This window comes from Panulirus ornatus, chromosome 19 (assembly GCF_036320965.1).
Source record: "Panulirus ornatus isolate Po-2019 chromosome 19, ASM3632096v1, whole genome shotgun sequence".
NCBI lineage: Eukaryota > Metazoa > Arthropoda > Malacostraca > Decapoda > Palinuridae > Panulirus > Panulirus ornatus.
In genome coordinates this window covers 517,099-545,000 of record NC_092242.1, presented here as the reverse complement: position 1 = coordinate 545,000, position 27,902 = coordinate 517,099, and the positions used below count along the sequence as shown (strand labels likewise).

The following is a 27,902-nucleotide window of genomic DNA, read 5'->3' as shown; positions in this document are numbered from 1 at the left end:
TGGTCACATGGAGAGAATGAGTGAGGAAAGAATGACCAAGAGGATATATGTGGCGGAAACGAGGAGAAGTGGGAGACCAAATTGGAGGTGGAAATATGGAGTGAAAAAGATTTTGAGTGATCAGGGCCTGAACATGCAGGAGGGTGAAAGGCGGGCAAGGAATAGAGTGAATTGGATCGATGTGGTATACCGGGGTTGACATGCTGTCAGTGGATTGGATCAGGGCATGTGAAGCGTCTGGGGTAAACCATGGAAAGTTGTGTGGGGCCGAGATGTGGAAAGGGAGCTGTGGTTTCGGGCATTATTGCATGACAGCTAGAGACTGAGTGTGAACGAATGGGGCCTTTGTTGTCTTTTCCTAGGGCTACCTCGCACACATGAGGGGGGAGGGGGATGTTATTCCATGTGTGGCGGGGTGGCGATGGGAATGAATAAAGGCAGACAGTGTGAATTGTGTGCATGTGTATATATGTATATGTCTGTGTGTGTGTATATATGTGTACATTGAGATGAATGGGTATGTATATTTGCATGTGGGGACATGTATGTAAATACATGTGTATGTTGGTGGGTTGGGCCATTTCTTTCGTCTGTTTCCTTGCGCTACCTCGCAAACGCGGGAGACAGCGACAAAGCAAATAAAAAAGAAAAAATCTCCCACTCATTTGCACTATTTCCCTGCAATAATCATCCAAATGCCTCTCTCTTCTCTTTCACTAATAATCTTACTTCTTCATCCCACCACTTACTACCCTTTCTGATCTGCCCACCTCCCACGCTTCTCATATCACAAGCATCCTTTGCGTAAGCCATTACTGCTTCCCTAAATACATCCCATTCCTCCCCCACTCCCCTTACATCCTTTGTTCTCACCTTTTTCCGTTCTGTACTCAGTCTCTCCTGGTACTTCCTCACACAAGTCTCCTTCCCAAGCTCACTTACTCTCACCACTCTCTACACCCCAACATTCTCTCTTCTTTTCTGAAAACCTCTACAAATCTTCACCTTTGCCTCCACAAGATAATGATCAGACATCCCTCCACTTGCACCCCTCAGCACATGAACATCCAAAAGTCTTTCTTTCACGTGCCTATCAATTAACACGTAATCCAATAACGCTCTCTGGCCATCTCTCCTACTTACATACGTATACTTATATATATCTCTCTTTTTAAACCAGGTATTTCCAATCACCAGTCCTTTTTCAGCACATAAATCTACAAGCTCTTCACCATTTCCGTTTACAACACTGAACACCCCATGTACACCAATTATTCCCTCAACTGCCACATTACTCACCTTTGCATTCAAATCACCCATCACTATAACCCGGTCTCATGCATCAAAACTACTAACACACTTATTCAGCTGCTCCCAAAACACTTGCCTCTCATGATCTTTCTTCTCATGCCCAGGTGCATATGCACCAATGATCACCCATCTCTCCAAAGGGGTTTCTGATGATTCCATTTTGATCTCCAGAGTGTTGTGTTGCTCTCTCATCTGCCATTGGTGTCGCTCTACACAACAGTCCTGGAATTAGTGGCTCCTGAATATTTTGACACAGGTGAAGCTAGTCTAGAGGCAGCTTGTCACCATTTAGACCAATGGCCACCTCCCATACCTGGCACCACTCTCAACCTTCCTCTCTTGGGAACTCTTATACAGGTTAGTATTAATTTTTTTTTTCCATTTCATTTTCCAGATACCAGCCTCAGTTGCTCTTATCCATTCCTCAGCTGTCTTGTATGAGACCATTACAGCTATAGAGTGGATGTGAGCAAATGAAGTTTTTGTCTGCTAATGGCACTACATTGCTAAGGGCAGAAAATAAAGAAGAGGTTTGAAAAATGTAATGATAATGATGGTAGTATGGCAACTAGTGGGATGTCTTATCATTGCTTGGTGGATTCAAGGATGAAGGTTTATAGAGGCATTAGGGAAATAGGAAATAATGTTGGTATGAAAAAAGTTGTGAAAATGAGTGAATTTAGAGAAAAGGCTTGTTAGAAGAGATACCAGGAAAATTCAATGCAGATAGCAAAATGTAAGATTAAATGAAGGTAAAGGAGTGTATGAGAGAAATGTTTAGAAGGTGGTAAGTGAACAGGTGAGAAAGGGTAATGAGTTGTGGGATGATGAAGTTAAGTTGCCAATAAAAGAGAAAAAAGGGGTGTGTTGGCATTATTTACAGGAAAGGAGTGCAAGTAATTGATTTACAAGGGAAAGTGGCTGGAGGTCATGAGAAGTTACATAGGCTGAAAAAGAGGACAAATGAGAATCGGGGTGAATGAGTATCATTAAACTTCAACGGAAAATAGAAAGTTTAAGTTGGAGGTTAAGAGTATGTGGAATGCAAGAGTGCAAATGGGAACATCTTATAAGGGGCAAATGGGAAGGTGGTAACAGGCAGAAATGAGATGGAATGAGTATTTTTAAAAGTTATTGAATGTGTTTGATGAAAGGTGACGAATGTCAGTTATTTTTGATGAGGAGGTATTGCAGAGCGAGTGTCTTGGAAAGTGGCATGGCGAAAAGAGAAGAGGTGGTAAAAGCATTGCATAAGATGAAGAGCAGTAAAATGGATGTTGTGGCTGGGATTGCAGTTGAGTTTCTTAAGATGGGGGTGATTGTGATGTTGACTGGTTAGTTAGGATTTTCATTGTATGTATGGGTCATGGCCAGGTTCCTGAGGATTGGTTGAATGCCTGTATGGTGTAATTGTTTAAAGGGAAAGGGGCCAGAAATGAGTGTTAAATTTACAGAGGTATAAGTTTTTTGAGAATGTAGCTGGTAGATTGTATGGGAAAGTGGTGATTGAAAGGATGATGACATACACAGAGCTTTAGAAAGAGGAGGAAAAATGTGGTTTCAGGAATGGTTGAAGATATGCAGATCAAATGTTTACTGTGAAGAATATTTGTGAGAAATATGTAGATAGAAACACAAGGACCTGTATGTGGCATTAATGTATCTGGAGAAAGTGCATGATAGGGATGATAGAGATGCTCAGTGGAAAGTGCTGCAAATATATGACGAGGGAGGAAAGCTGCTAGAAGCAGTGAAGAATTTATATGAAGAGAGTAGGGCATTTATGTGAGTCGGGAGAGCAGAAAGAGAGTGGTACCAAGAGAGAGTGGTTCTGCAACGGGGGTGTGTGTGTGTGTGTGATATTACCATGGCTGTTTTTTGTTTGTTTCATTGTTTATTTGTTTGTTTATAGATGGGATGGTGATGAAGGTAATGCAAGGGTCTTAAAGAGGGGAGCAGGAATGTAGTGTAAGAGTCTGGGAGGTGTGTCACTTGTTTGCTGATGATATGGCACTAGTATTAGATTCAAGTAAGAAACTTCAGAGACTGGTGATTGAGTTTGAGAGTTTGCAGAAGGAAAAGGTTAAGAGTAAATATGAACAAAAGCAAGGTTTTAAGTTTAGGAGGGAAGAGGAGCAGGTTATTTGGAGTGCCAGTTAGTTTGTAGGTAGTAGGCAACCAATGACCAGGGAGGTATATTACCAGTACTACCCACCTGGGTATCATGAGGGTTAGTGATGGATGTGTAGCGAGCCAACAGTTCAGTGGGTGTCAGTTTGCACTCCTCTAACCCAGGTAGCTGTCATTTCTTTCTGCCTCACCCTTTCTCCTTATACTGCACAAATAGGCAAATTCACATACACAATTTAATAACTGATTTATAGTGAAAAGTTGAGGCCCTAAATTTTTCCACCTTGAAGAAGAATGAGGTGGTGACTTGAGTACAGCTATTAAGTTTTTAAACCTGTTTGATGATGCCAGCAATAAACAGCTCTTCAAAAGATGCTAAGGTAGAACAATCAGAGGCCATATCATGAGACTGATGAAGAAACTTGTTGGAAAAAGTGGAAATATGTACCCTTAACTTCAGTAGTAGTAGTTGGTACACAGCCAATGACCAAGGAGGTATTTTACTAGTACCACCCACTTGGATATTGGGAAGGTTATTGATGGCTGTGAAGTAAGCCAGCACTTCAGTGGTTGTCAAGTTGCACTTCTTTCACCCAGGTAACTGTCTTTTCCTTCTGCCTCACCCACATGTGGACAGCTGGTATTCTGTCCACAGACATACAGTCTCTCCTTGTCACATATAACACTTAACAACACTTAACTCATACAACTCACTCTTCACAAGCCTAGATTTGTCTTTTGGCAAAACAGTAGGACAATAGATTGAAATAGTAGGTAGGTACATTAGACAGGAGTTTTAGGGAGAAGCATTAAGTAGTGTCAGTTGGTTAGAGCATTAGGTAGGAGTAGTTTGTTGTAACATTTGATAGGAATGTTAGCTAGACATGTCAGGTAGAAGTAGTTTGAAAGAACAGTAGACAAGAGCCTAAAAAGCACTGTGCCAGAGTTGCCTTCTGCCAGTGGCCTGTTAAGGGTGAGGCACTAAAGGCTGAGAAGCATCACTGGAGTTCAACAGTTATGGAAACTTTTGCTGTGGCCGCCTTTTGAGGGTGTTCCCAAAAGGAATGGGCATCACAGATATAGATAGATTGATACATAGATGTACTCTTAACTATTAATATAGCCAATTAATGGAATAGTTAGAATAATGAAACTGTGAATGCTGATAGCATACAGATGCTTAAAAGTTGCATATTAGTATCGAAAGTTCAAGGTATAGGGGCCCATAAGTGTAGAACTCCCTATATAAATATATATAGATATATATCTATATAGATAGATTGATACATAGATGTACTCTTAACTATTAATGTAGCCAATTAATGGAATAGTTAGAATAATGAAACTGTGAATGCTGATAGCATACAGATGCTTAAAAGTTGCATATTAGTATCGAAAGTTCAAGGTATAGGGGCCCATAAGTGTAGAACTCCCTTTCCATATTATGCAAATCATTGATTACAAATAGGTCGTTACACACGCCTTTCTCATATCCGTGACCTGAATTATGATTTATTTTCTGAATTCAGGTTCGAATACCAAGTCAACAAGATAAACCAGGAGCAGCTACATTGGCACCATCCTCACCACCAAACACCTTTCCAGGGCCTCCAGCTGTCCTGGTACCAACTCCTCACGAGACAGAGGTACTGTATATTTTTTTTTTTTTTTTGTTTAAGTTAGAACAATTGCAGAAAATATAAACCAATGCATGTAATCTTAGGTTTATTAATCTTTTTCAGCAAGGTTAGTTGGTATAGTGTCATAACTGTAGATAGCTCTAAGAATATTTATATTTTGAGCAAGGCATGTGAGAAAGCAACTCTGTCTTTTTAAGAGGTTTCTCAGTGCAGTGAACCATTATTCTAACAGACTTCAGTATATTGGAATTTGGCTTCTAACAGATCCTTCGAAACTCACCAGACTTAGATTAGGATCCTACAGAAATTTATGTAAGTCACATTGCAAATTTAGTGTAATAAGTTAGATCCCAACTTTGGTCCAAGTTACTATTTTAAAAGTTTTTGGTACATTACACCCATTGATTAGATGCAACCTGTTTGCTCCTACCACTACAACAAATGAATTTGTTTGATGATATCTGTTTGGATCTGATTGACATTTCTTGTGTGACGTTTAGTATGCCAGTGTCAGTACAAGATAGTTCAGAATGAAGTTATTTGTCATCATGGGTAGGACCTATCTTTAGTTTTTTCTTAGGTTCACCTCAGCACCTTTTATCTCCTTGTGATTATTTTTTCAGATGTTCACTGGATTTTTCCATATATGAGAAATATACATTTTAAAGGATGGAAAACCATTTTCTACTTTAGGGAAGGCCCTTAGAGTATCCATTTATTTTCTCGTCTTCCATTATTTCTCTTGCCTCTATGGAAAATTGTTTCATAATTCAGGACAGCAACATGCTTGAGACATAATCTCCAACAGTCAGTGAATGAGTGTGTGTGTGAGGTTGCTCAACTTCACCTCATCCCTATGTGCTAATGTTTTAAGCTTGGATGGATTACTGTATGGTAATTGAGTCTTGTAAACAACCATATGCTGGCTATAGAGTTATGTTGTTCATGGATACATTTCATTTTGCAGATTAAAGTTGTGTTTTAACCTCCACTGAACAGTTAATTCCTCAGATACTCAAAGGACTCCATTACAGTAGAGAAATTGTTATTTATTCTTCAACACTTTCATATTTGTTATTCCTTTTGAGCTATTAGTCTGTTATTAATATGGTTCCAGTAACTGATGGAAAGGAGCTTGACCTAGATAGATGCCTGTGGTGAAACAAAAAATCATTGAGATTATGACTAAAATTTGATTTGCAGGTTAGTTGGGAGTTATTCTTTATGTATTTCTGCTTTGTTCATGGATGATTTATTTGAAATGACATGAAATAACTTACAAACAGGCTTTCCGTGTGTTAGCACCAGTCTTGCCACACTTGAACCTTTTATGGGAGTTAGTGCTAACAGCTGAACCTTTGGTGGTAATGGCAATGTCACCAACAACTGCTGCAAACACTGTACAAACATTGGTCAGGTGAGTATTATTATTTGTTTTGCATTGACTTAGCTACCTATCTTTCTTTGCTAATGATTTTATGGTTGATTGTCATTCTGTATACTCCCATAATGCAGTGTAATTACCTGTTTTAAGTATTGATTTTTACAGTACAGGGAGAGAGTTATAAACTCATGGGGGTCTCATCTCTTGAATTTTCTGTACCATCAGGTAGCTTTTTGAACATTTGAATACTGCCAGCATCTACAGTTTCACCTATTAGATTATTTCAGCAGTCCAGTGTACACTAAATAAGTGTTCCTATATATCATATTCATTCTAAAAGATTCTTACTTAGCTTTTTATTTGACTTCTGGTTACTCTCATTGTGTATCAAGAAGAACTGTTCATTGTCAGTATCATCCAACAGATCTGGAAATCTGAGGGTTTTCATTTGGTCATCATACGTCTGCTCTCTGCAGATTTGTAGCGTCATCCCCTCATTTTATTCATTCAGCTCTCTTAATTCAGATTTCTTCCCAATTGTGCTTTTTTGGACTCTTTATTTAGGCTTTGCTTTGCTTTGCTTTGCTTTGCTTTGCTTTTCTTATGAAATGCAGTGAACAGACTTAAAAAACATTACAGTTGGCCTTATGTATGTTGTGTAAAGTTTGTCAAACATTTCCTTCCATGTTCTTAAAAGTGATTCTGATGTTTGCCAGTAGAGTGTCTCTTCAACAGTTCTGATATGGAGCTCTGGTATCAGATTAAACACAGTATCAACTCCTTGATCCCTTTCACAAACAGATTTGTTTAGGAATAGCTAAGTCTGTCTCTAAGAAACTGGGTGTCCTGTTTAGATTTCGAAATTTCTCTTCTGAACAGTTACTCAGTTTATACAAAGGAATGATTTATTCTTGTATGGAGTACTGCACTCACATTTGGGGTGGTTCTAGTTTTGCATCCTTACTTGACAGTTGGGTCGGAAGCAATCCGCCTTATAAGCTGTCCCAGGCTGACTTCCAAACTTGACCCCCTTGCTTTGTGCCACAGTGCTGATTCACATTCCCTCTTCTGTGGGTATTACTTTGGTTTTTGCTCCCAAGAACTGGCTGCTTGTGTGCCCACAGCACTAGCTAGACCATGCAATACTCAGCAAGCTGCTGCATTACACAATTATTGTGTGGCCATCAGTAACTCAAGGGTGGGCCATTTTGTCAACTGCTTCTTTCCCTACACATTTAAGTTTTAGAACTCTCTGCCTTCTCATGTCTTTCCCAATAACTGTGACCTGGCACATTTCAGAAGACATCTTTTAAACTTTCTCAAAAATTCATAAATACTTTCCTTTGTCTTTCCATTTTCTGTTCAATAATTTTCTCTTTCAATTAGGGCCTGACCTTTATGTGTACTTTTGTCCATGACTAGCCTTAACAAAAAAAGAAATAGATGATTGCACCAAGGGATCTGTCATTGTGTCCCATCCTTGTTATTTTATGTTTTCTCTCATTGAATTTCATTACCTGTTTATCAGACTAATTCAGGAGTTTCTATATAATGCCATGTAAGCAAATGCAATCATCTTCATTTTATTTTTTCTTAATTTTGACATCATTCACATGCATATTCAGGGAAGAGTCCGGTCCATCTGGCATTTCATTAACATGTACCTGACCCCTGTAGTATGCTGATGTTGACTCCAACCCATTTCAAGAATTTTTCTTTGTTTATTCTTTGCTTCATTCTGTTGTGGTGATCTTCCATACCATAAAGAAGTTTACGCCTTCTTCCTGCCACGTTTAGATCCAGCTTTATGAGCATCCTCCAACATGGTACACTTTTTGTTCATGCAGGAATACATAGTCTACCCATCCATCTCTTTTGCATGATTTAAGTACACTTTGTCATAGATTCTTAAGATTTTTGCAATGCATGACCCCTTTTCTCTGGATTCAAGTTGTTCCCCACTTAGTTAGTTTTTCCTCTCCAAGTTGTCATCCATTTGCTCTCTTATAATCTTTTCCTATTGTACAGACCATACTTTTTAGGTAACAGGCAGTGACAAGGTGATGAGATGTAGTGAGTACTCTGAAGGATAGTTGAATGTTTGATGATAGGTTGGCAGATGTAGGATGTTTAGATCAGAAAGGTATGCAAAGTGATAGGGTCATGGCAAGTGTTTTGATGAAGAGAAGAGATGTTGAAAGCCTTCCATAAGATGAAATATGGCAAAGTGGCAGAAGTCAATAGTAATTCAGTATAATTTCTTCGGAAAGGTGGTGACTGTGTTGTTGATTAGTTGTTAGGATTTTCATTGTATGTCAAGATCATGGTTAGGTGTCTTAGGATTTTGTGAAATGAATGTTTAATGCCATTGAGTAAAGGCAAGGGGAACAAATGTGAGTGTTCAAATTACAGAGGAAAAAGTTTGTTGATCTCTGTATACCTGATGCCAGTTCCATTCTGGGACTCCCTCAAGGAGGTGGCCACAGCAATAGTGTCCATAACTAGTGAACTCCAGTGCCTCTTCTTAGCCTTTAATGCCTCACCCTTAACAGGCCACCGGTAGAGGGCAAGTCTAGCACAGTGTTTGCAGATGCTCCTATTGTCTGTTTCTACTTAATGTTCCTGCCTAATTTTCCTACCTTATGCTCCAATTTCAGTTTTCCTACCTGCTAATTCTTTCTATTGCTCCTGCCATTTTGCCAAAAGGCAGGGCTAGCACAGTGCTCATCACAAGTAAATCTGGAGTTAGGAAGAATGACCTGTGTGAGTTAAGTTTGTCAGGTGTTATGTATGATGAGGAGAGATTGTATGATTGTGAACAGAATGCCAGTAATCCGTGTGTGGGTGGGGCAGAAAGAAAAGACAATGACCTGGGTCAGAAGAGTGCTACTTGACAACGACCACAACCACTCACTACCCAACTGTGTTTAACCCTCCTGATACCCTGGTGGGTAGTACTGGTAACTGCCTGCCAATCAACTACTACTACTAGTTTGTTGAGTTTACCTGGTAATTTGTATGGAAGATTAGTGACTTAAAATGTGGTGGGATGTGCAGACCCTCAGATTGAGGAAGAACAATTTGGTTTTAGGAGTGATAGAGGATATGTAGATCAGATCTTTGTGTTGAAGAATGTTTGTAAGAAAAAAAGAAACAGAAGGATTTGTGTTTGGCATTTATGGATCTGGAGAAAGCATATGATAAGGTTGATAGAGAAGCTTTGTGAAAGGTGGTACAAATATGTAATATAGGAGGAAAGTTGATAGAAGCAGTGAGAATTTTTTATCAAGAAAGTAAACGTGTATGAGTAGTTACAGAGGAGGGTGAGTGGTTCCGGGTGAAGGTGGGTCTGCAGAAGGGATGTGTGATGTCACTGTGGTTGTTTGCTTTGTTTATTGATGGGTTAGTGAGGAAGGTAAATGCAGGGGTCTTGAAGAGAGGCAATTATGCACTCTGTAGGAAGTGAAGGAGTTTGGGAAGTGAGTCAGTTGTTTGCTGATAGCAATGGTGGCAGATTCAAGTAAGGAACTGCTTGAGTTGGCATATGAGTTTGGAAGTGTGTGAAATGAGGAAGTTGAGAGTAATCGTGATTAAAAGCAAGGTTGTTAGGCTCAGCAGTGCAGAGAGACAGGTTAGTTGGGGTGTGATTTTAAATGGAGAAAACGTGGAGGAAGTGGGGTGTTTTAGATACCAGATAGTGGATATGGAAGCAAATGGAACCATGGAGTCATAGGGTAGGTGAAGGGGCAAACATTCTGGGAACTTTGAGTAATGTGTGGAAAGAGCTTTCACTACATGGGAGGTAAAAATGGCCATGATTAAAGATATAACAGTCCCAGCAATGTTGTATGGGTTTAACGCATGGGTTGTAGATGGGAATGTATAGAGGAGAGTTGATGTGTTGGAAATGAAATGTTTGAGAACAATATATGGTATGAGAAGGGTTGATCAAGTAAGTAATACTAGGGTAGAGGTGTGGTAATAAGAAAAGGATGGTTGAGAGGGCAAAAATAGGTATGTTTGAAGGTGTGGTAGTCCTAACAATATAATACAGATGCAAGGCAAAGGCTCTGTGGAGGAGGGTGGATGTGTTGGGAATGAAATGTTTGAGGACAATATGTGGTATGAGGTGGTTTGATCTATGTAATTAAAAGGTAAGAGTGTAGTTGACTCCAATCATATGCTTTTTCCAGATCCCTGAATGCTGCATACAAATCCTTGTGTATCTCTCTTAAGTATTTCTCACACACAAGCATACTATCATAGTAGTATGTTTGTGTTCTTTGGGAGAGGGGATTTCATTAGAGTTGGTCATGAGTGTTTCATGAGTTTGGTTGTAACTCTTGTGTTTTCACACACAAACATACTATCATAGTAGTATGTTTGTATGTTCTTTGGGAGAGGGGATTTCATTTGATTTTGTCATGAGGGCTTCATGAATTCATACTAGGCGGTCACGACAAGAGTGGATTTTCGTTAGTTTGCAGCTGAGTTGGTTGCTGTGGATCTTGTAACTCACTGTGTTGAGGAAGGAGTGTCTGTTTTCACGTTGTCTCTCAATGATTAAGTTAGTGATAGTGTTACTTAGAGTGTGGAGTTGTTCTCTGATTTCCAATGATAGTAATTGGTTGTCTTAGCTGATTTCTTTGCCTCATAAGGGTAGAAGGGACTCCTGGGGCAGGAAGATAAGGTAGTACTAGACTCCAACTGCTCAAGGTTACACTGTGAATAAAAAGTTACCTTTGACAAGGCTCTGTCATTGGGAGTACAGTCTCATCAAAGAAATTCTGTTTACAAAGGAGTGTACATTTTTTCTGCCACTGTAAGTTATACAGCCTTTTACTGCATGAACCTTTAAAATCAGGACTCTCACAGACATTGGCCCTGAGGAAATTTCCTTTTTCTTTCCCACTTGTTCACCATTTCCTGCATTAGCAAGGAAAGGACTGGAACAGTTGAAAAAAGGCATCGTTTGCTCACTTCCATTCTCTAGCTGTCATTTGTAAGGCACTAAAAACCACATCTCTCTGGCCACAGTCAGGCCATGCAGACCCTTCTGTAGTTTCTCCCCGCATGCTTTATGTGCTCTAGCTCAGTTTGCTGATAGTCCATCACCCCCTGTATACCTTGTCATTCCATTTCACTCCAACCCATGCATGCCTTTCACCCTCTCTGAGCACTCATAATCTTTTTATTCCACCCTTCCATTTCCAATTTGATCTGCCCTTCTCTTTATCACTTCCACTTCTGGCACATATATCCTCTTTGTCATTCTATCCATGTGTCCACACCATTTCAGCACACCCTTTTCAGCTCTCTTAAACATAATCATCTAATTAACATACCTCTCTCATATCCTATCATTACTTACTTTATTAATCCTTCTCCTACCATGTAGTGTTCTTACAGATATCATTTCCAATAGTTACCCTCTTCCATACATTCTCATGTATATCCCATGCCTTGCATCCATGCAACAGCATTGGAACTACTATACCTTCAAACATATCCATTTCCACCTCCCAAATAATGACCTCTCTGCACATTCCTCAGTGCTTCTAGAACCTTCTCCCACTAACCCTACCTACAGCTCACCTCTGCTTCCATGGTTCTATTCCCTGAGATGTTGGTCCTATGTGTGTCATTTACTTCATGTTCTCCAATTTTTCTCCATCAGACTCACATTTAACCTTTCTCTCTACCCCGTTAAACTTGATCTTGCTTTTATTTGCATATACTTTCAACTTTCTTTCACACACTCTTCAAACACCAGACACCAATTCTTGCATTTATTACAGTTTCTCACTTGAATCTATCACCAGTGCTGTATCTTTAGCAAACAGCAGGTGACTCTTCTAAGCCTCCTTACCCTCTACAGGCTTCATACCTGCCCCTGTCTCTAAGACCCTTGCATTTACTTCTTTCACCACTCCATCCATAAACAAATTAAGCACCCTTGATGAAATTATGCACCCATGCCATAGACCCACCTTCAACTGGAGCTTCTCACCCCAATTGCCCTCACACCTTACTCTCTCCATAAAAGCTCCTTACTGCTACTAATAGCTTTTCTCCCACACCATATATTTGTAACACCTTTCACAACTCTGTCAACCCTGTCATATGCTTTCTCCAGATTCATACATACAAATTTTTCTGTTTCTCACTTATTCTTCAAAGTAGACACCAGGTCAACAAATCCTTGACCACTTCGGACACCAAGTTGTTCCTCTACAGTCTGATGCTCAGTGCATTTCACCAAACTCTCAGTCACCACTCTTTTATACATCTTACCAGGTACACTCCGCAAATGTATGCTTCTGTAATTTGAACACTCAACTTTGTCCTCCTTGCATACATTCAGTGACACTGTACATGCATTCTGCCAATCCTCAGGAACCTTACATGAACTTTAAATACATAAGAAATTCTAAGTAACCACTCAACAACACAGTCACCCACTTTCTTCAGAAATTCAATTGAAATATCATTCAATTCAGCCACCTTTTCACATTTCATGTTATGCAGGAGTTTCACTTCCACTTTTGTTTTCACAAACCACTTGCCATGACTCTCTTGCTTTGCATACTTCCTTGACCCAAACACCCTACATCTACCACTCTGTCATCAAAATACACAGACATATACATATATACACATGTACATATTCATACTTGCTGCCTTCATCCATTTCCGTCACCACCCCACCACACATGAAATGGCAACACGTGTTGCGTTGAAAAATGTGTGGAAGGCAAGAACGTTCTCTTGGAAAGCAAAAATGGGTATGTTTGAAGGAATAGTGGTTCCAACATTATGTGGTTGCGAGGCATGGGCTACAGATAGAGTTGTGTGGAGGAGGGTGGATGTGCTGGAAATGAGATGTTTGAGGACAATGTGTGGTGTGAGGTGGCTTGATCGAGTAAGTAATGAAAGGGTAAGAGAGATGTATGGTAATAAAAACAGTGTGGTTGAGAGAGCAGAAGAGGGTGTTTTGAAATAGTTTGGTCACATGGAGAGAATGAGTGAGGAAAGATTGACAAAGAGGATATATGCGTCAGAGGTGAAGGGAACGAGAAGTAGGAGACCAAATTGGAGGTGGAAAGATGGAGTGAAAAACATTCTGAGTGATCGGAGCTTAAACATGCAGGAGAGTGAAAGGCGTGCAAGGAATAGAGTGAATTGGAACGATGTTGTATACTGGGGTCGACATGCTGTCAATGGATTGAACCAGGCATGTGAAGCGTCTTGGGTAAACCATGGAAAGTTGTGTGGGGCCTGGATGTGGAAAGGGAGCTTTGGTTTCGGTGCATTGTTAATGACAGCTAGAGACTGAGTGTGAACGAATGGGGCCTTTGTTATCTTTTTCTAGCACCAACTCGCGCACATGCGGTGGGAGGGGGTATCATTTCATGTGTGGCAGGGTGGCGACGGGAATGAATAAGGGCAGACAGTATGAATTATGTACATTTGTATATATGTATATGTCTGTTGAGATGTATAGGTACGTATATGTGTGTGTGTAGACATGTATGTATATACATGTGTATATGGGTGGGTTGGGCCGTTCTTTCATCTGTTTCCTTGCGCTACCTTGCTAACGCGGGAGACAGACAAAGTATGATAAATAAGATAAATAAATATATTATTTATTTGTTCAATTATTTATTGATCAAGTAAGTAATGTAAGGGTAAGAGAGATGTGTGGAAATAAAAAGAGCGTGGTTGAGAGAGCAGAAGAGGGTGTTTTGAAATGGTTTGGGCACATGGAGAGAATGAGTGAGGAAAGATTGACCAAGAGGATATATGTGTCGGAGGTGGAGGGAACGAGGAGAAGTGGGAGACCAAATTGGAGGTGGGAAGATGGAGTGAAAAAGATATTGAGTGATCGGGGCCTGAACATGCAGGAGGGTGAAAGGCATGCAAGGAATAGAGTGAATTGGATCGATGTGGTATACCGGGGTCGACATGCTGTCAATGGATTGAATCAGGGCATGTGAAGCATCTGGGGTAAACCATGGAAAGTTCTGTAGGGCCTGGATGTGGAAAGGGAGCTGTGATTTTAGGCATTATTACATGACAGCTAGAGACTGAGTGTGAACGAATGGGGCCTTTGTTGTCTTTTCCTAGCGCTCCCTCGCACACATGAGGGTGGAGGGGGATGGTATTCCATGTGTGGCGAGGTGGCGATGGGAATAAATAAAGGCAGACTATGAATTATGTACATGTGTATATATGTATATGTCTGTGTGTGTATATATATGTGCACATTGAGATGTATAGGGATGTATATTTGCGTGTGTGGACGTGTATGTATATACATGTGTATGGGGGTGGGTTGGGCCATTTCTTTCATCTGTTTCCTTGCGCTACCTCACAAACGCGGGAGACAGCGACAAAGCAGAATAGATAAATAAATATAAAATATTTTTATACTTGAGCAATGTTTCCCACATAAGCTAGGTAGTGCCAGGAAACAGACAAAGAAAGACCCATCCACTCATGTACACAAATATATACATGCATGCACATACATGTACATATACATGCATATATCATACTATGTTATTATACTTGATCGCTGCTTCCTGCATCAGCAAGGTAGTGCCAGGAAACAGATGAAGAATTGCCCATCTACTCATATACACATTTCTTTTTTCTTTCAAACTATTCACCATTTCCCGCGTTAGCGAGGTAGCGTTAAGAACAGAGAACTGGGCCTTTGAGGGAATATCCTCATCTGGCCCCCTTCTCTGTTCCTTCTTTTGGGGAAAAAAAATATATGTATATTTTCTTTCTTTCTTTCATACTATTCGCCATTTCCCGCATTAGCGAGGTAGCGTTGAGAACAGAGGACTGGGCCCTTGAGGGAATATCCTCACCTGGGCCCCTTCTCTGTTCCCTCTTTTGGAAAATTAAGAAAAAAAGTGAGAGGGGAGGATTTCCAGCCCCCCGCTCCCTCCCCTTTTAGTCGCCTTCTACGACACGCAGGGAATACGTGGGAAGTATTCTTTCTCCCCTATCCCCAGGGATAATATGTATATATATATATATATATATATATATATATATATATATATATATATATATATATATATATATATATGGAAGGTATTAAGAATATATGGTGTGGGAGGAAAGTTGTTAGAAGCAGTGAAAAGTTTTTATCGAGGATGTAAGACATGTGTACGTGTAGGAAGAGAGGAAAGTGATTGGTTCTCAGTGAATGTAGGTTTGCGGCAGGGGTGTGTGATGTCTCCATGGTTGTTTAATTTGTTTATGGATGGGGTTGTTAGGGAGGTAAATGCAAGAGTCCTGGAAAGAGGGGCAAGTTTGAAGTCTGTTGGGGATGAGAGAGCTTGGGAAGTGAGTCAGTTGTTGTTCGCTGATGATACAGCGCTGGTGGCTGATTCATGTGAGAAACTGCAGAAGCTGGTGACTGAGTTTGGTAAAGTGTGTGAAAGAAGAAAGTTAAGAGTAAATGTGAATAAAAGCAAGGTTATTAGGTACAGTAGGGTTGAGGGTCAAGTCATTTGGGAGGTGAGTTTGAATGGAGAAAAACTGGAGGAAGTGAAGTGTTTTAGATATCTGGGAGTGGATCTGGCAGCGGATGGAACCATGAAAGCGGAAGTGGATCATAGGGTGGGGGAGGGGGCGAAAATTCTGGGGGCCTTGAAGAATGTGTGGAAGTCGAGAACATTATCTCGGAAAGCAAAAATGGGTATGTTTGAAGGAATAGTGGTTCCAACAATGTTGTATGGTTGCGAGGCGTGGGCTATGGATAGAGTTGTGCGCAGGAGGATGGATGTGCTGGAAATGAGATGTTTGAGGACAATGTGTGGTGTGAGGTGGTTTGATCGAGTGAGTAACGTAAGGGTAAGAGAGATGTGTGGAAATAAAAAGAGCGTGGTTGAGAGAGCAGAAGAGGGTGTTTTGAAGTGGTTTGGGCACATGGAGAGAATGAGTGAGGAAAGATTGACCAAGAGGATATATGTGTCGGAGGTGGAGGGAACGAGGAGAAGAGGGAGACCAAATTGGAGGTGGAAAGATGGAGTGAAAAAGATTTTGTGTGATCGGGGCCTGAACATGCAGGAGGGTGAAAGGAGGGCAAGGAATAGAGTGAATTGGAGCGATGTGGTATACCGGGGTTGACGTGCTGTCAGTGGATTGAATCAAGGCATGTGAAGCGTCTGGGGTAAACCATGGAAAGCTGTGTAGGTGTGTATATTTACGTGTGTGGACGTATGTATATACATGTGTATGGGGGGGGATGGGCCATTTCTTTCGTCTGTTTCCTTGCGCTACCTCGCAAACGCGGGAGACAGCGACAAAGTATAATAATATAATAATATAATATAATATTTTTTTTTTATACTATTCGCCATTTCCCGCATTAGCGAGGTAGCGTTAAGAATAGAGAACTGGGCCTTTGAGGGAATATCATCACCTGGCCCCCTTCTCTGTTCCTTCTTTTAGAGAAAACAAAAAAATGAGAGGGGAGGATTTCCAGCCCCCTGCTCCCTTCCCTTTTAGTCGCCTTCTACGACACGCAGGGAATACGTGGGAAGTATTCTTTCTCCCCTATCCCCAGGGATAAATAAATATATATATATATATATATATATATATATATATATATATATATTTATTTATCCCTGGGGATAGGGGAGAAAGAATACTTCCCACGTATTCCCTGCGTGTCGTAGAAGGCGACTAAAAGGGAAGGGAGCAGGGGGCTGGAAATCCTCCCCTCTCATTTTTTTGTTTTCTCTAAAAGAAGGAACAGAGAAGGGGGCCAGGTGATGATATTCCCTCAAAGGCCCAGTCCTCTATTCTTAACGCTACCTCGCTAATGCGGGAAATGGCGAATAGTATAAAAAAAAAATATTATATTATATTATTATATTATTATACTTTGTCGCTGTCTCCCGCGTTTGCGAGGTAGCGCAAGGAAACAGACGAAAGAAATGGCCCATCCCCCCCCATACACATGTATATACATACGTCCACACACGTAAATATACACACCTACACAGCTTTCCATGGTTTACCCCAGACGCTTCACATGCCTTGATTCAATCCACTGACAGCACGTCAACCCCGGTATACCACATCGCTCCAATTCACTCTATTCCTTGCCCTCCTTTCACCCTCCTGCATGTTCAGGCCCCGATCACACAAAATCTTTTTCACTCCATCTTTCCACCTCCAATTTGGTCTCCCTCTTCTCCTCGTTCCCTCCACCTCCGACACATATATCCTCTTGGTCAATCTTTCCTCACTCATTCTCTCCATGTGCCCAAACCATTTCAAAACACCCTCTTCTGCTCTCTCAACCACGCTCTTTTTATTTCCACACATCTCTCTTACCCTTACGTTACTTACTCGATCAAACCACCTCACACCACACATTGCCCTCAAACATCTCATTTCCAGCACATCCATCCTCCTGCGCACAACTCTATCCATAGCCCACGCCTCGCAACCATACAACATTGTTGGAACTACTATTCCTTCAAACATACCCATTTTTGCTTTCCGGGATAATGTTCTCGACTTCCACACATTTTTCAAGGCTCCCAAAATTTTCGCCCCCTCCCCCACCCTATGATCCACTTCCGCTTCCATGGTTCCATCCGCTGACAGATCCACTCCCAGATATCTAAAACACTTCACTTCCTCCAGTTTTTCTCCATTCAAACTCACCTCCCAATTGACTTGACCCTCAACCCTACTGTACCTTATAACCTTGCTCTTATTCACATTTACTCTTAACTTTCTTCTTCCACACACTTTACCAAACTCCGTCACCAGCTTCTGCAGTTTCTCACATGAATCCGCCACCAGCGCTGTATCATCAGCAAACAACAACTGACTCACTTCCCAAGCTCTCTCATCCCCAACAGACTTCATACTTGCCCCTCTTTCCAAGACTCTTGCATTTACCTCCCTAACAACCCCATCCATAAACAAATTAAACAACCATGGAGACATCACACACCCCTGCCGCAAACCTACATTCACTGAGAACCAATCACTTTCCTCTCTTCCTACACGTACACATGCCTTGCATCCTCGATAAAAACTTTTCACTGCTTCTAACAACTTGCCTCCCACACCATATATTCTTAATACCTTCCACAGAGCATCTCTATCAACTCTATCATATGCCTTCTCCAGATCCATAAATGCTACATACAAATCCATTTGCTTTTCTAAGTATTTCTCACATACATTCTTCAAAGCAAACACCTGATCCACACATCCTCTACCACTTCTGAAACCATATTATTTTTTTTTTTATAATACTTTGTCGCTGTCTCCCGTGTTTGCGAGGTAGCGCAAGGAAACAGACGAAAGAAATGGCCCAACCCCCCCCCATACACATGTATATACATACGTCCACACACGCAAATATACATACCTACACAGCTTTCCATGGTTTACCCCAGACGCTTCACATGCCTTGATTCAATCCACTGACTGCACGTCAACCACGGTATACCACATCGCTCCAATTCACTCTATTCCTTGCCCTCCTTTCACCCTCCTGCATGTTCAGGCCCCGATCACACAAAATCTTTTTCACTCCATCTTTCCACCTCCAATTTGGTCTCCCTCTTCTCCTCGTTCCCTCCACCTCCGACACATATATCCTCTTGGTCAATCTTTCCTCACTCATTCTCTCCATGTGCCCAAACCACTTCAAAACACCCTCTTCTGCTCTCTCAACCACGCTCTTTTTATTTCCACACATCTCTCTTACCCTTACGTTACTCACTCGATCAAACCACCTCACACCACACATTGTCCTCAAACATCTCATTTCCAGCACATCCATCCTCCTGCGCACAACTCTATCCATAGCCCACGCCTCGCAACCATACAACATTGTTGGAACCACTATTCCTTCAAACATACCCATTTTTGCTTTCCGAGATAATGTTCTCGACTTCCACACATTCTTCAAGGCCCCCAGAATTTTCGCCCCCTCCCCCACCCTATGATCCACTTCCGCTTCCATGGTTCCATCCGCTGCCAGATCCACTCCCAGATATCTAAAACACTTCACTTCCTCCAGTTTTTCTCCATTCAAACTCACCTCCCAATTGACTTGACCCTCAACCCTACTGTACCTAATAACCTTGCTCTTATTCACATTTACTCTTAACTTTCTTCTTCCACACACTTTACCAAACTCAGTCACCAGCTTCTGCAGTTTCTCACATGAATCAGCCACCAGCGTTGTATCATCAGCGAACAACAACTGACTCACTTCCCAAGCTCTCTCATCCCCAACAGACTTCATACTTGCCCCTCTTTCCAAAACTCTTGCATTCACCTCCCTAACAACCCCATCCATAAACAAATTAAACAACCATGGAGACATCACACACCCCTGCCGCAAACCTACATTCACTGAGAACCAATCACTTTCCTCTCTTCCTACACGTACACATGCCTTATATATCTTTCTTTCTTTCATACTATTCGCCATTTCCCGCGTTAGCGAGGTAGCGTTAAGAACAGAGGACTGGGCCTTTTAGGGAATATCCTCATCTGGCCCCCTTCTCTGTTCCTTCTTTGGGGAAAAAAAAAAAAAAAAAAAGAGGGGAGTATTTCCAGCCCCCTGCTCCCTTCCCTTTTAGTCGCCTTCTACGACACGCAGGGAATACGTAGGAAGTATTCTTTCTCCCCTATCCCCAGGGATATATATATATATATATATTTTTTTTTTTTTTTTTTTTTTTTTTTTTTTTATACTTTGTCGCTGTCTCCCGCGTTTGCGAGGTAGCGCGAGGAAACAGACGAAAGAAATGGCCCAACCCCCATACACACGTACATACACACGTCCACACACGCAAATATACATACCTACACAGCTTTCCATGGTTTACCCCAGACGCTTCACATGCCTTCATTCAATCCACTGACAGCACGTCAACCCCTGTATACCACATCGCTCCAATTCACTCTATTCCTTGCCCTCCTTTCACCCTCCTGCATGTTCAGGCCCCGATCACACAAAATCTTTTTCACTCCATCTTTCCACCTCCAATTTGGTCTCCCTCTTCTCCTCGTTCCCTCCACCTCCGACACATATATCCTCTTGGTCAATCTTTCCTCACTCATTCTCTCCATGTGCCCAAACCATTTCAAAACACCCTCTTCTGCTCTCTCAACCACGCTCTTTTTATTTCCACACATCTCTCTTACCCTTACGTTACTTACTCGATCAAACCACCTCACACCACACATTGTCCTCAAACATCTCATTTCCAGCACATCCATCCTCCTGCGCACAACTCTATCCATAGCCCACGCCTCGCAACCATACAACATTGTTGGAACCACTATTCCTTCAAACATACCCATTTTTGCTTTCCGAGATAATGTTCTCGACTTCCACACATTCTTCAAGGCCCCCAGAATTTTCGCCCCCTCCCCCACCCTATGATCCACTTCCGCTTCCATGGTTCCATCCGCTGACAGATCCACTCCCAGATATCTAAAACACTTCACTTCCTCCAGTTTTTCTCCATTCAAACTCACCTCCCAATTGACTTGACCCTCAACCCTACTGTACCTAATAACCTTGCTCTTATTCACATTTACTCTTAACTTTCTTCTTCCACACACTTTACCAAACTCAGTCACCAGCTTCTGCAGTTTCTCACATGAATCAGCCACCAGCGCTGTATCATCAGCGAACAACAACTGACTCACTTCCCAAGCTCTCTCATCCCCAACAGACTTCATACTTGCCCCTCTTTCCAGGACTCTTGCATTTACCTCCCTAACAACCCCATCCATAAACAAATTAAACAACCATGGAGACATCACACACCCCTGCCGCAAACCTACATTCACTGAGAACCAATCACTTTCCTCTCTTCCTACACGTACACATGCCTTACATCCTCGATAAAAACTTTTCACTGCTTCTAACAACTTGCCTCCCACACCATATATTCTTAATACCTTCCACAGAGCATCTCTATCAACTCTATCATATGCCTTCTCCAGATCCATAAATGCTACATACAAATCCATTTGCTTTTCTAAGTATTTCTCACATACATTCTTCAAAGCAAACACCTGATCCACACATCCTCTACCACTTCTGAAACCGCACTGCTCTTCCCCAATCTGATGCTCTGTACATGCCTTCACCCTCTCAATCAATACCCTCCCATATAGTTTACCAGGAATACTCAACAAACTTATACCTCTGTAATTTGAGCACTCACTCTTATCCCCTTTGCCTTTGTACAATGGCACTATGCACGCATTCCGCCAATCCTCAGGCACCTCACCATGAGTCATACATACATTAAATAACCTTACCAACCAGTCAACAATACAGTCACCCCCTTTTTTAATAAATTCCACTGCAATACCATCCAAACCCGCTGCCTTGCCGGCTTTCATCTTCCGCAAAGCTTTTACTACCTCTTCTCTGTTTACCAAATCATTTTCCTTAACCCTCTCACTTTGCACACCACCTCGACCAAAACACCCTATATCTGCCACTCTGTCATCAGACACATTCAACAAACCTTCAAAATACTCATTCCATCTCCTTCTCACATCACCACTACTTGTTATCACCTCCCCATTTACGCCCTTCACTGAAGTTCCCATTTGCTCCCTTGTCTTACGCACCCTATTTACCTCCTTCCAGAACATCTTTTTATTCTCCCTAAAATTTACTGATAGTCTCTCACCCCAACTCTCATTTGCCCTTTTTTTCCACCTCTTGCACCTTTCTCTTGACCTCCTGTCTCTTTCTTTTATACTTCTCCCACTCAATTGCATTTTTTTCCTGCAAAAATCGTCCAAATGCCTCTCTCTTCTCTTTCACTAATACTCTTACTTCTTCATCCCACCACTCACTACCCTTTCTAAACAGCCCACCTCCCACTCTTCTCATGCCACAAGCATCTTTTGCGCAATCCATCACTGATTCCCTAAATACATCCCATTCCTCCCCCACTCCCCTTACTTCCATTGTTCTCACCTTTTTCCATTCTGTACACAGTCTCTCCTGGTACTTCCCCACACAGGTCTCCTTCCCAAGCTCACTTACTCTCACCACCTTCTTCACCCCAACATTCACTCCTCTTTTCTGAAAACCCATACTAATCTTCACCTTAGCCTCCACAAGATAATGATCAGACATCCCTCCAGTTGCACCTCTCAGCACATTAACATCCAAAAGTCTCTCTTTCGCACGCCTGTCAATTAACACGTAATCCAATAACGCTCTCTGGCCATCTCTCCTGCTTACATAAGTATACTTATGTATATCTCGCTTTTTAAACCAGGTATTCCCAATCATCAGTCCTTTTTCAGCACATAAATCTACAAGCTCTTCACCATTTCCATTTACAACACTGAACACCCCATGCATACCAATTATTCCCTCAACTGCCACATTACTCACCTTTGCATTCAAATCACCCATCACTATAACCCGGTCTCGTGCATCAAAACCGCTAACACACTCATTCAGCTGCTCCCAAAACACTTGCCTCTCATGATCTTTCTTCTCATGCCCAGGTGCATATGCACCAATAATCACCCACCTCTCTCCATCAACTTTCAATTTTACCCATATTAATCGAGAATTTACTTTCTTACATTCTATCACATACTCCCACAACTCCTGTTTCAGGAGTATTGCTACTCCTTCCCTTGCTCTTGTCCTCTCACTAACCCCTGACTTCACTCCCCAGACATTTCCAAACCACTCTTCCCCTTTACCCTTGAGCTTCGTTTCACTCAGAGCCAAAACATCCAGGTTCCTTTCCTCAAACATACTACCTATCTCTCCTTTTTTCACATCTTGGTTACATCCACACACATTTAGGCACCCCACTCTGAGCCTTCGAGGAGGATGATCACTCCCCGCGTGACTCCTTCTTCTGTTTCCCATTTTAGAAAGTTAATACAAGGAGGGGAGGATTTCCGGCCCCCCGCTCCCGTCCCCTCTAGTCGCTTTCTACGACACGCGAGGAATACGTGGGAAGTATTCTTTCACCCCTATCCCCAGGGATAATATACATATATATATACATACACACACACACACACATACACACACATACGCACATACACACACACACACACACATACATATATACACATATGAAAAATATAAGAAACAATTTAGAAAACAAACTTTTAGCTTAAAATGAATGAAAAAATATATATATATATATATATATATATATATATATATATATATATATATATATATATATATATATATATATATATTTTTTTTTGTCGCTGTCTCCCGCGTTTGCGAGGTAGCGCAAGGAAACAGACGAAAGAAATGGCCCAACCCACCCCCGTACACATGTATATACATACGTCCACACACGCAAATATACATACCTACACAGCTTTCCATGGTTTACCCCAGACGCTTCACATGCCTTGATTCAATCCACTGACAGCACGTCAACCCCGGTATACCACATCGCTCCAATTCACTCTATTCCTTGCCCTCCTTTCACCCTCCTGCATGTTCAGGCCCCGATCACACAAAATCTTTTTCACTCCATCCTTCCACCTCCAATTTGGCCTCCCTCTTCTCCTCGTTCCCTCCACCTCCGACACATATATCCTCTTGGTCAATCTTTCCTCACTCATTCTCTCCATGTGCCCAAACCACCTCAAAACACCCTCTTCTGCTCTCTCAACCACGCTCTTTTTATTTCCACACATCTCTCTTACCCTTACGTTACTCACTCGATCAAACCACCTCACACCACACATTGTCCTCAAACATCTCATTCCAGCACATCCATCCTCCTGCGCACAACTCTATCCATAGCCCACGCCTCGCAACCATACAACATTGTTGGAACCACTATTCCTTCAAACATACCCATTTTTGCTTTCCGAGATAATGTTCTCGACTTCCACACATTCTTCAAGGCCCCCAGAATTTTCGCCCCCTCCCCCACCCTATGATCCACTTCCGCTTCCATGGTTCCATCTGCTGCCAGATCCACTCCCAGATATCTAAAACACTTCACTTCCTCCAGTTTTTCTCCATTCAAACTCACCTCCCAATTGAATTGACCCTCAACCCTACTGTACCTAATAACCTTGCTCTTATTCACATTTACTCTTAACTTTCTTCTTCCACACACTTTACCAAACTCAGTCACCAGCTTCTGCAGTTTCTCACATGAATCAGCCACCAGCGCTGTATCATCAGCGAACAACAACTGACTCACTTCCCAAGCTCTCTCATCCCCAACAGACTTCATACTTGCCCCTCTTTCCAAAACTCTTACATTCACCTCCCTAACAACCCCATCCATAAACAAATTAAACAACCATGGAGACATCACACACCCCTGCCGCAAACCTACATTCACTGAGAACCAATCACTTTCCTCTCTTCCTACACGTACACATGCCTTACATCCTCGATAAAAACTTTTCACTGCTCCTAACAACTTGCCTCCCACACCATATATTCTTAATACCTTCCACAGAGCATCTCTATCAACTCTATCATATGCCTTCTCCAGATCCATAAATGCTACATACAAATCCATTTGCTTTTCTAAGTATTTCTCACATACATTCTTCAAAGCAAACACCTGATCCACACATCCTCTACCACTTCTGAAACCACACTGCTCTTCCCCAATCTGATGCTCTGTACATGCCTTCACCCTCTCAATCAATACCCTCCCATATAATTTACCAGGAATACTCAACAAAATTATACCTCTGTAATTTGAGCACTCACTCTTATCCCCTTTGCCTTTGTACAATGGCACTATGCACGCATTCCGCCAATCCTCAGGCACCTCACCGTGAGTATTACATACTTTAAATAACCTTACCAACCAGTCAACAATACAGTCACCCCCTTTTTTAATAAATTCCACTGCAATACCATCCAAACCTGCTGCCTTGCCGGCTTTCATCTTCCGCAAAGCTTTTACTACCTCTTCTCTGTTTACCAAATCATTTTCCCTAACCCTCTCACTTTGCACACCACCTCGACCAAAACACCCTATATCTGCCACTCTATCATCAAACACATTCAACAATCCTTCAAAATACTCACTCCATCTCCTTCTCACATCACCACTACTTGTTATCACCTCCCCATTTGCGCCCTTCACTGAAGTTCCCATTTGCTCCCTTGTCTTATGCACTTTATTGACCTCCTTCCAGAACATCTTTTTATTCTCCCTAAAATTTAATGATACTCTCTCACCCCAACTCTCATTTGCCCTTTTTTTCACCTCTTGCACCTTTCTCTTGACCTCCTGTCTCTTTCTTTTATACATCTCCCACTCAACTGCATTTTTTCCCTGCAATAATCGTCCAAATTCCTCTCTCTTCTCTTTCACTAATACTCTTACTTCTTCATCCCACCACTCACTACCCTTTCTAATCAACCCACCTCCCACTCTTCTCATGCCACAAGCATCTTTTGTGCAATCCATCACTGATTCCCTAAATACATCCCATTCCACCCCCACTCCCCTTACTTCCATTGTTCTCACCTTTTTCCATTCTGTACTCAGTCTCTCCTGGTACTTCCTCACACAAGTCTCCTTCCCAAGCTCACTTACTCTCAGATGGGGAGGTGATAACAAGTAGTGGTGATGTGAGAAGGAGATGGAGTGAGTATTTTGAAGGTTTGTTGAATGTGTTTGATGATAGAGTGGCAGATATAGGGTCTTTTGGTCGAGGTGGTGTGCAAAGTGAGAGGGTTAGGGAAAATGATTTGGTAAACAGAGAAGAGGTAGTGAAAGCTTTGCGGAAGATGAAAGCCGGCAAGGCAGCAGGTTTGGATGGTATTGCAGTGGAATTTATTAAAAAAGGGGGTGACTGTATTGTTGACTGGTTGGTAAGATTATTTAATGTATGTATGACTCATGGTGAGGTGCCTGAGGATTGGCGGAATGCTTGCATAGTGCCATTGTACAAAGACAAAGGGGATAAGAGTGAGTGCTCAAATTACAGAGGTATAAGTTTGTTGAGTATTCCTGGTAAATTATATGGGAGGGTATTGATTGAGAGGGTGAAGGCATGTACAGAGCATCAGATTGGGGAAGAGCAGTGTGGTTTCAGAAGTGGTAGAGGATGTGTGGATCAGGTGTTTGCTTTGAAGAATGTATGTGAGAAATACTTAGAAAAGCAAATGGATTTGTATGTAGCATTTATGGATCTGGAGAAGGCATATGATAGAGTTGATAGAGATGCTCTGTGGAAGGTATTAAGAATATATGGTGTGGGAGGAAAGTTGTTAGAAGCAGTGAAAAGTTTTTATCGAGGATGTAAGGCATGTGTACGTGTAGGAAGAGAGGAAAGTGATTGGTTCTCAGTGAATGTAGGTTTGCGGCAGGGGTGTGTGATGTCTCCATGGTTGTTTAATTTGTTTATGGATGGGGTTGTTAGGGAGGTAAATGCAAGAGTTTTGGAAAGAGGGGCAAGTATGAAGTCTGTTGGGGATGAGAGAGCTTGGGAAGTGAGTCAGTTGTTGTTCGCTGATGATACAGCGCTGGTGGCTGATTCATGTGAGAAACTGCAGAAGCTGGTGACTGAGTTTGTTAAAGTGTGTGGAAGAAGAAAGTTAAGAGTAAATGTGAATAAGAGCAAGGTTATTAGGTACAGTAGGGTTGAGGGTCAATTCAATTGGGAGGTGAGTTTGAATGGAGAAAAACTGGAGGAAGTAAAGTGTTTTAGATATCTGGGAGTGGATCTGGCAGCGGATGGAACCATGGAAGCGGAAGTGGATCATAGGGTGGGGGAGGGGGCGAAAATTCTGGGGGCCTTGAAGAATGTGTGGAAGTCGAGAACATTATCTCGGAAAGCAAAAATGGGTATGTTTGAAGGAATAGTGGTTCCAACAATGTTGTATGGTTGCGAGGCGTGGGCTATGGATAGAGTTGTGCGCAGGAGGATGGATGTGCTGGAAATGAGATGTTTGAGGACAATGTGTGGTGTGAGGTGGTTTGATCGAGTGAGTAACGTAAGGGTAAGAGAGATGTGTGGAAATAAAAAGAGCGTGGTTGAGAGAGCAGACGAGGGTGTTTTGAAGTGGTTTGGGCACATGGAGAGGATGAGTGAGGAAAGATTGACCAAGAGGATATATGTGTCGGAGGTGGAGGGAGCAAGGAGAAGAGGGAGACCAAATTGGAGGTGGAAAGATGGAGTGAAAAAGATTTTGTGTGATCGGGGCCTGAACATGCAGGAGGGTGAAAGGAGGGCAAGGAATAGACTGAATTGGAGCGATGTGGTATACCGGGGTTGACGTGCTGTCAGTGGATTGAATCAAGGCATGTGAAGCGTCTGGGGTAAACCATGGAAAGCTGTGTAGGTATGTATATTTGTGTGTGTGGACGTATGTATATACATGTGTATGGGGGGGGTTGGGCCATTTCTTTCGT

At 41.9% G+C, this 27,902-nt stretch overlaps 1 protein-coding gene across 3 annotated transcripts in view; it reads left to right on the top strand.

Moving 5' to 3' along the window:
* LOC139755303 (protein DENND6A) overlaps nucleotides 1-27,902 on the top strand; it is a 150,528-nt gene that overhangs the window by 68,516 nt on the left and 54,110 nt on the right. For all 3 annotated transcript variants that reach the window (XR_011714072.1, XM_071673423.1, XM_071673422.1), the window contains exons 4-6: nucleotides 1,483-1,668; nucleotides 4,971-5,087; nucleotides 6,368-6,498. Coding sequence is in view for 2 of the 3 variants with exons in the window: in XM_071673423.1 (XP_071529524.1) it covers nucleotides 1,483-1,668; nucleotides 4,971-5,087; nucleotides 6,368-6,498 (434 nt within the window). In the remaining variant the exon portion in view is untranslated. The remainder of the gene's footprint in view (nucleotides 1-1,482; nucleotides 1,669-4,970; nucleotides 5,088-6,367; nucleotides 6,499-27,902) is intronic.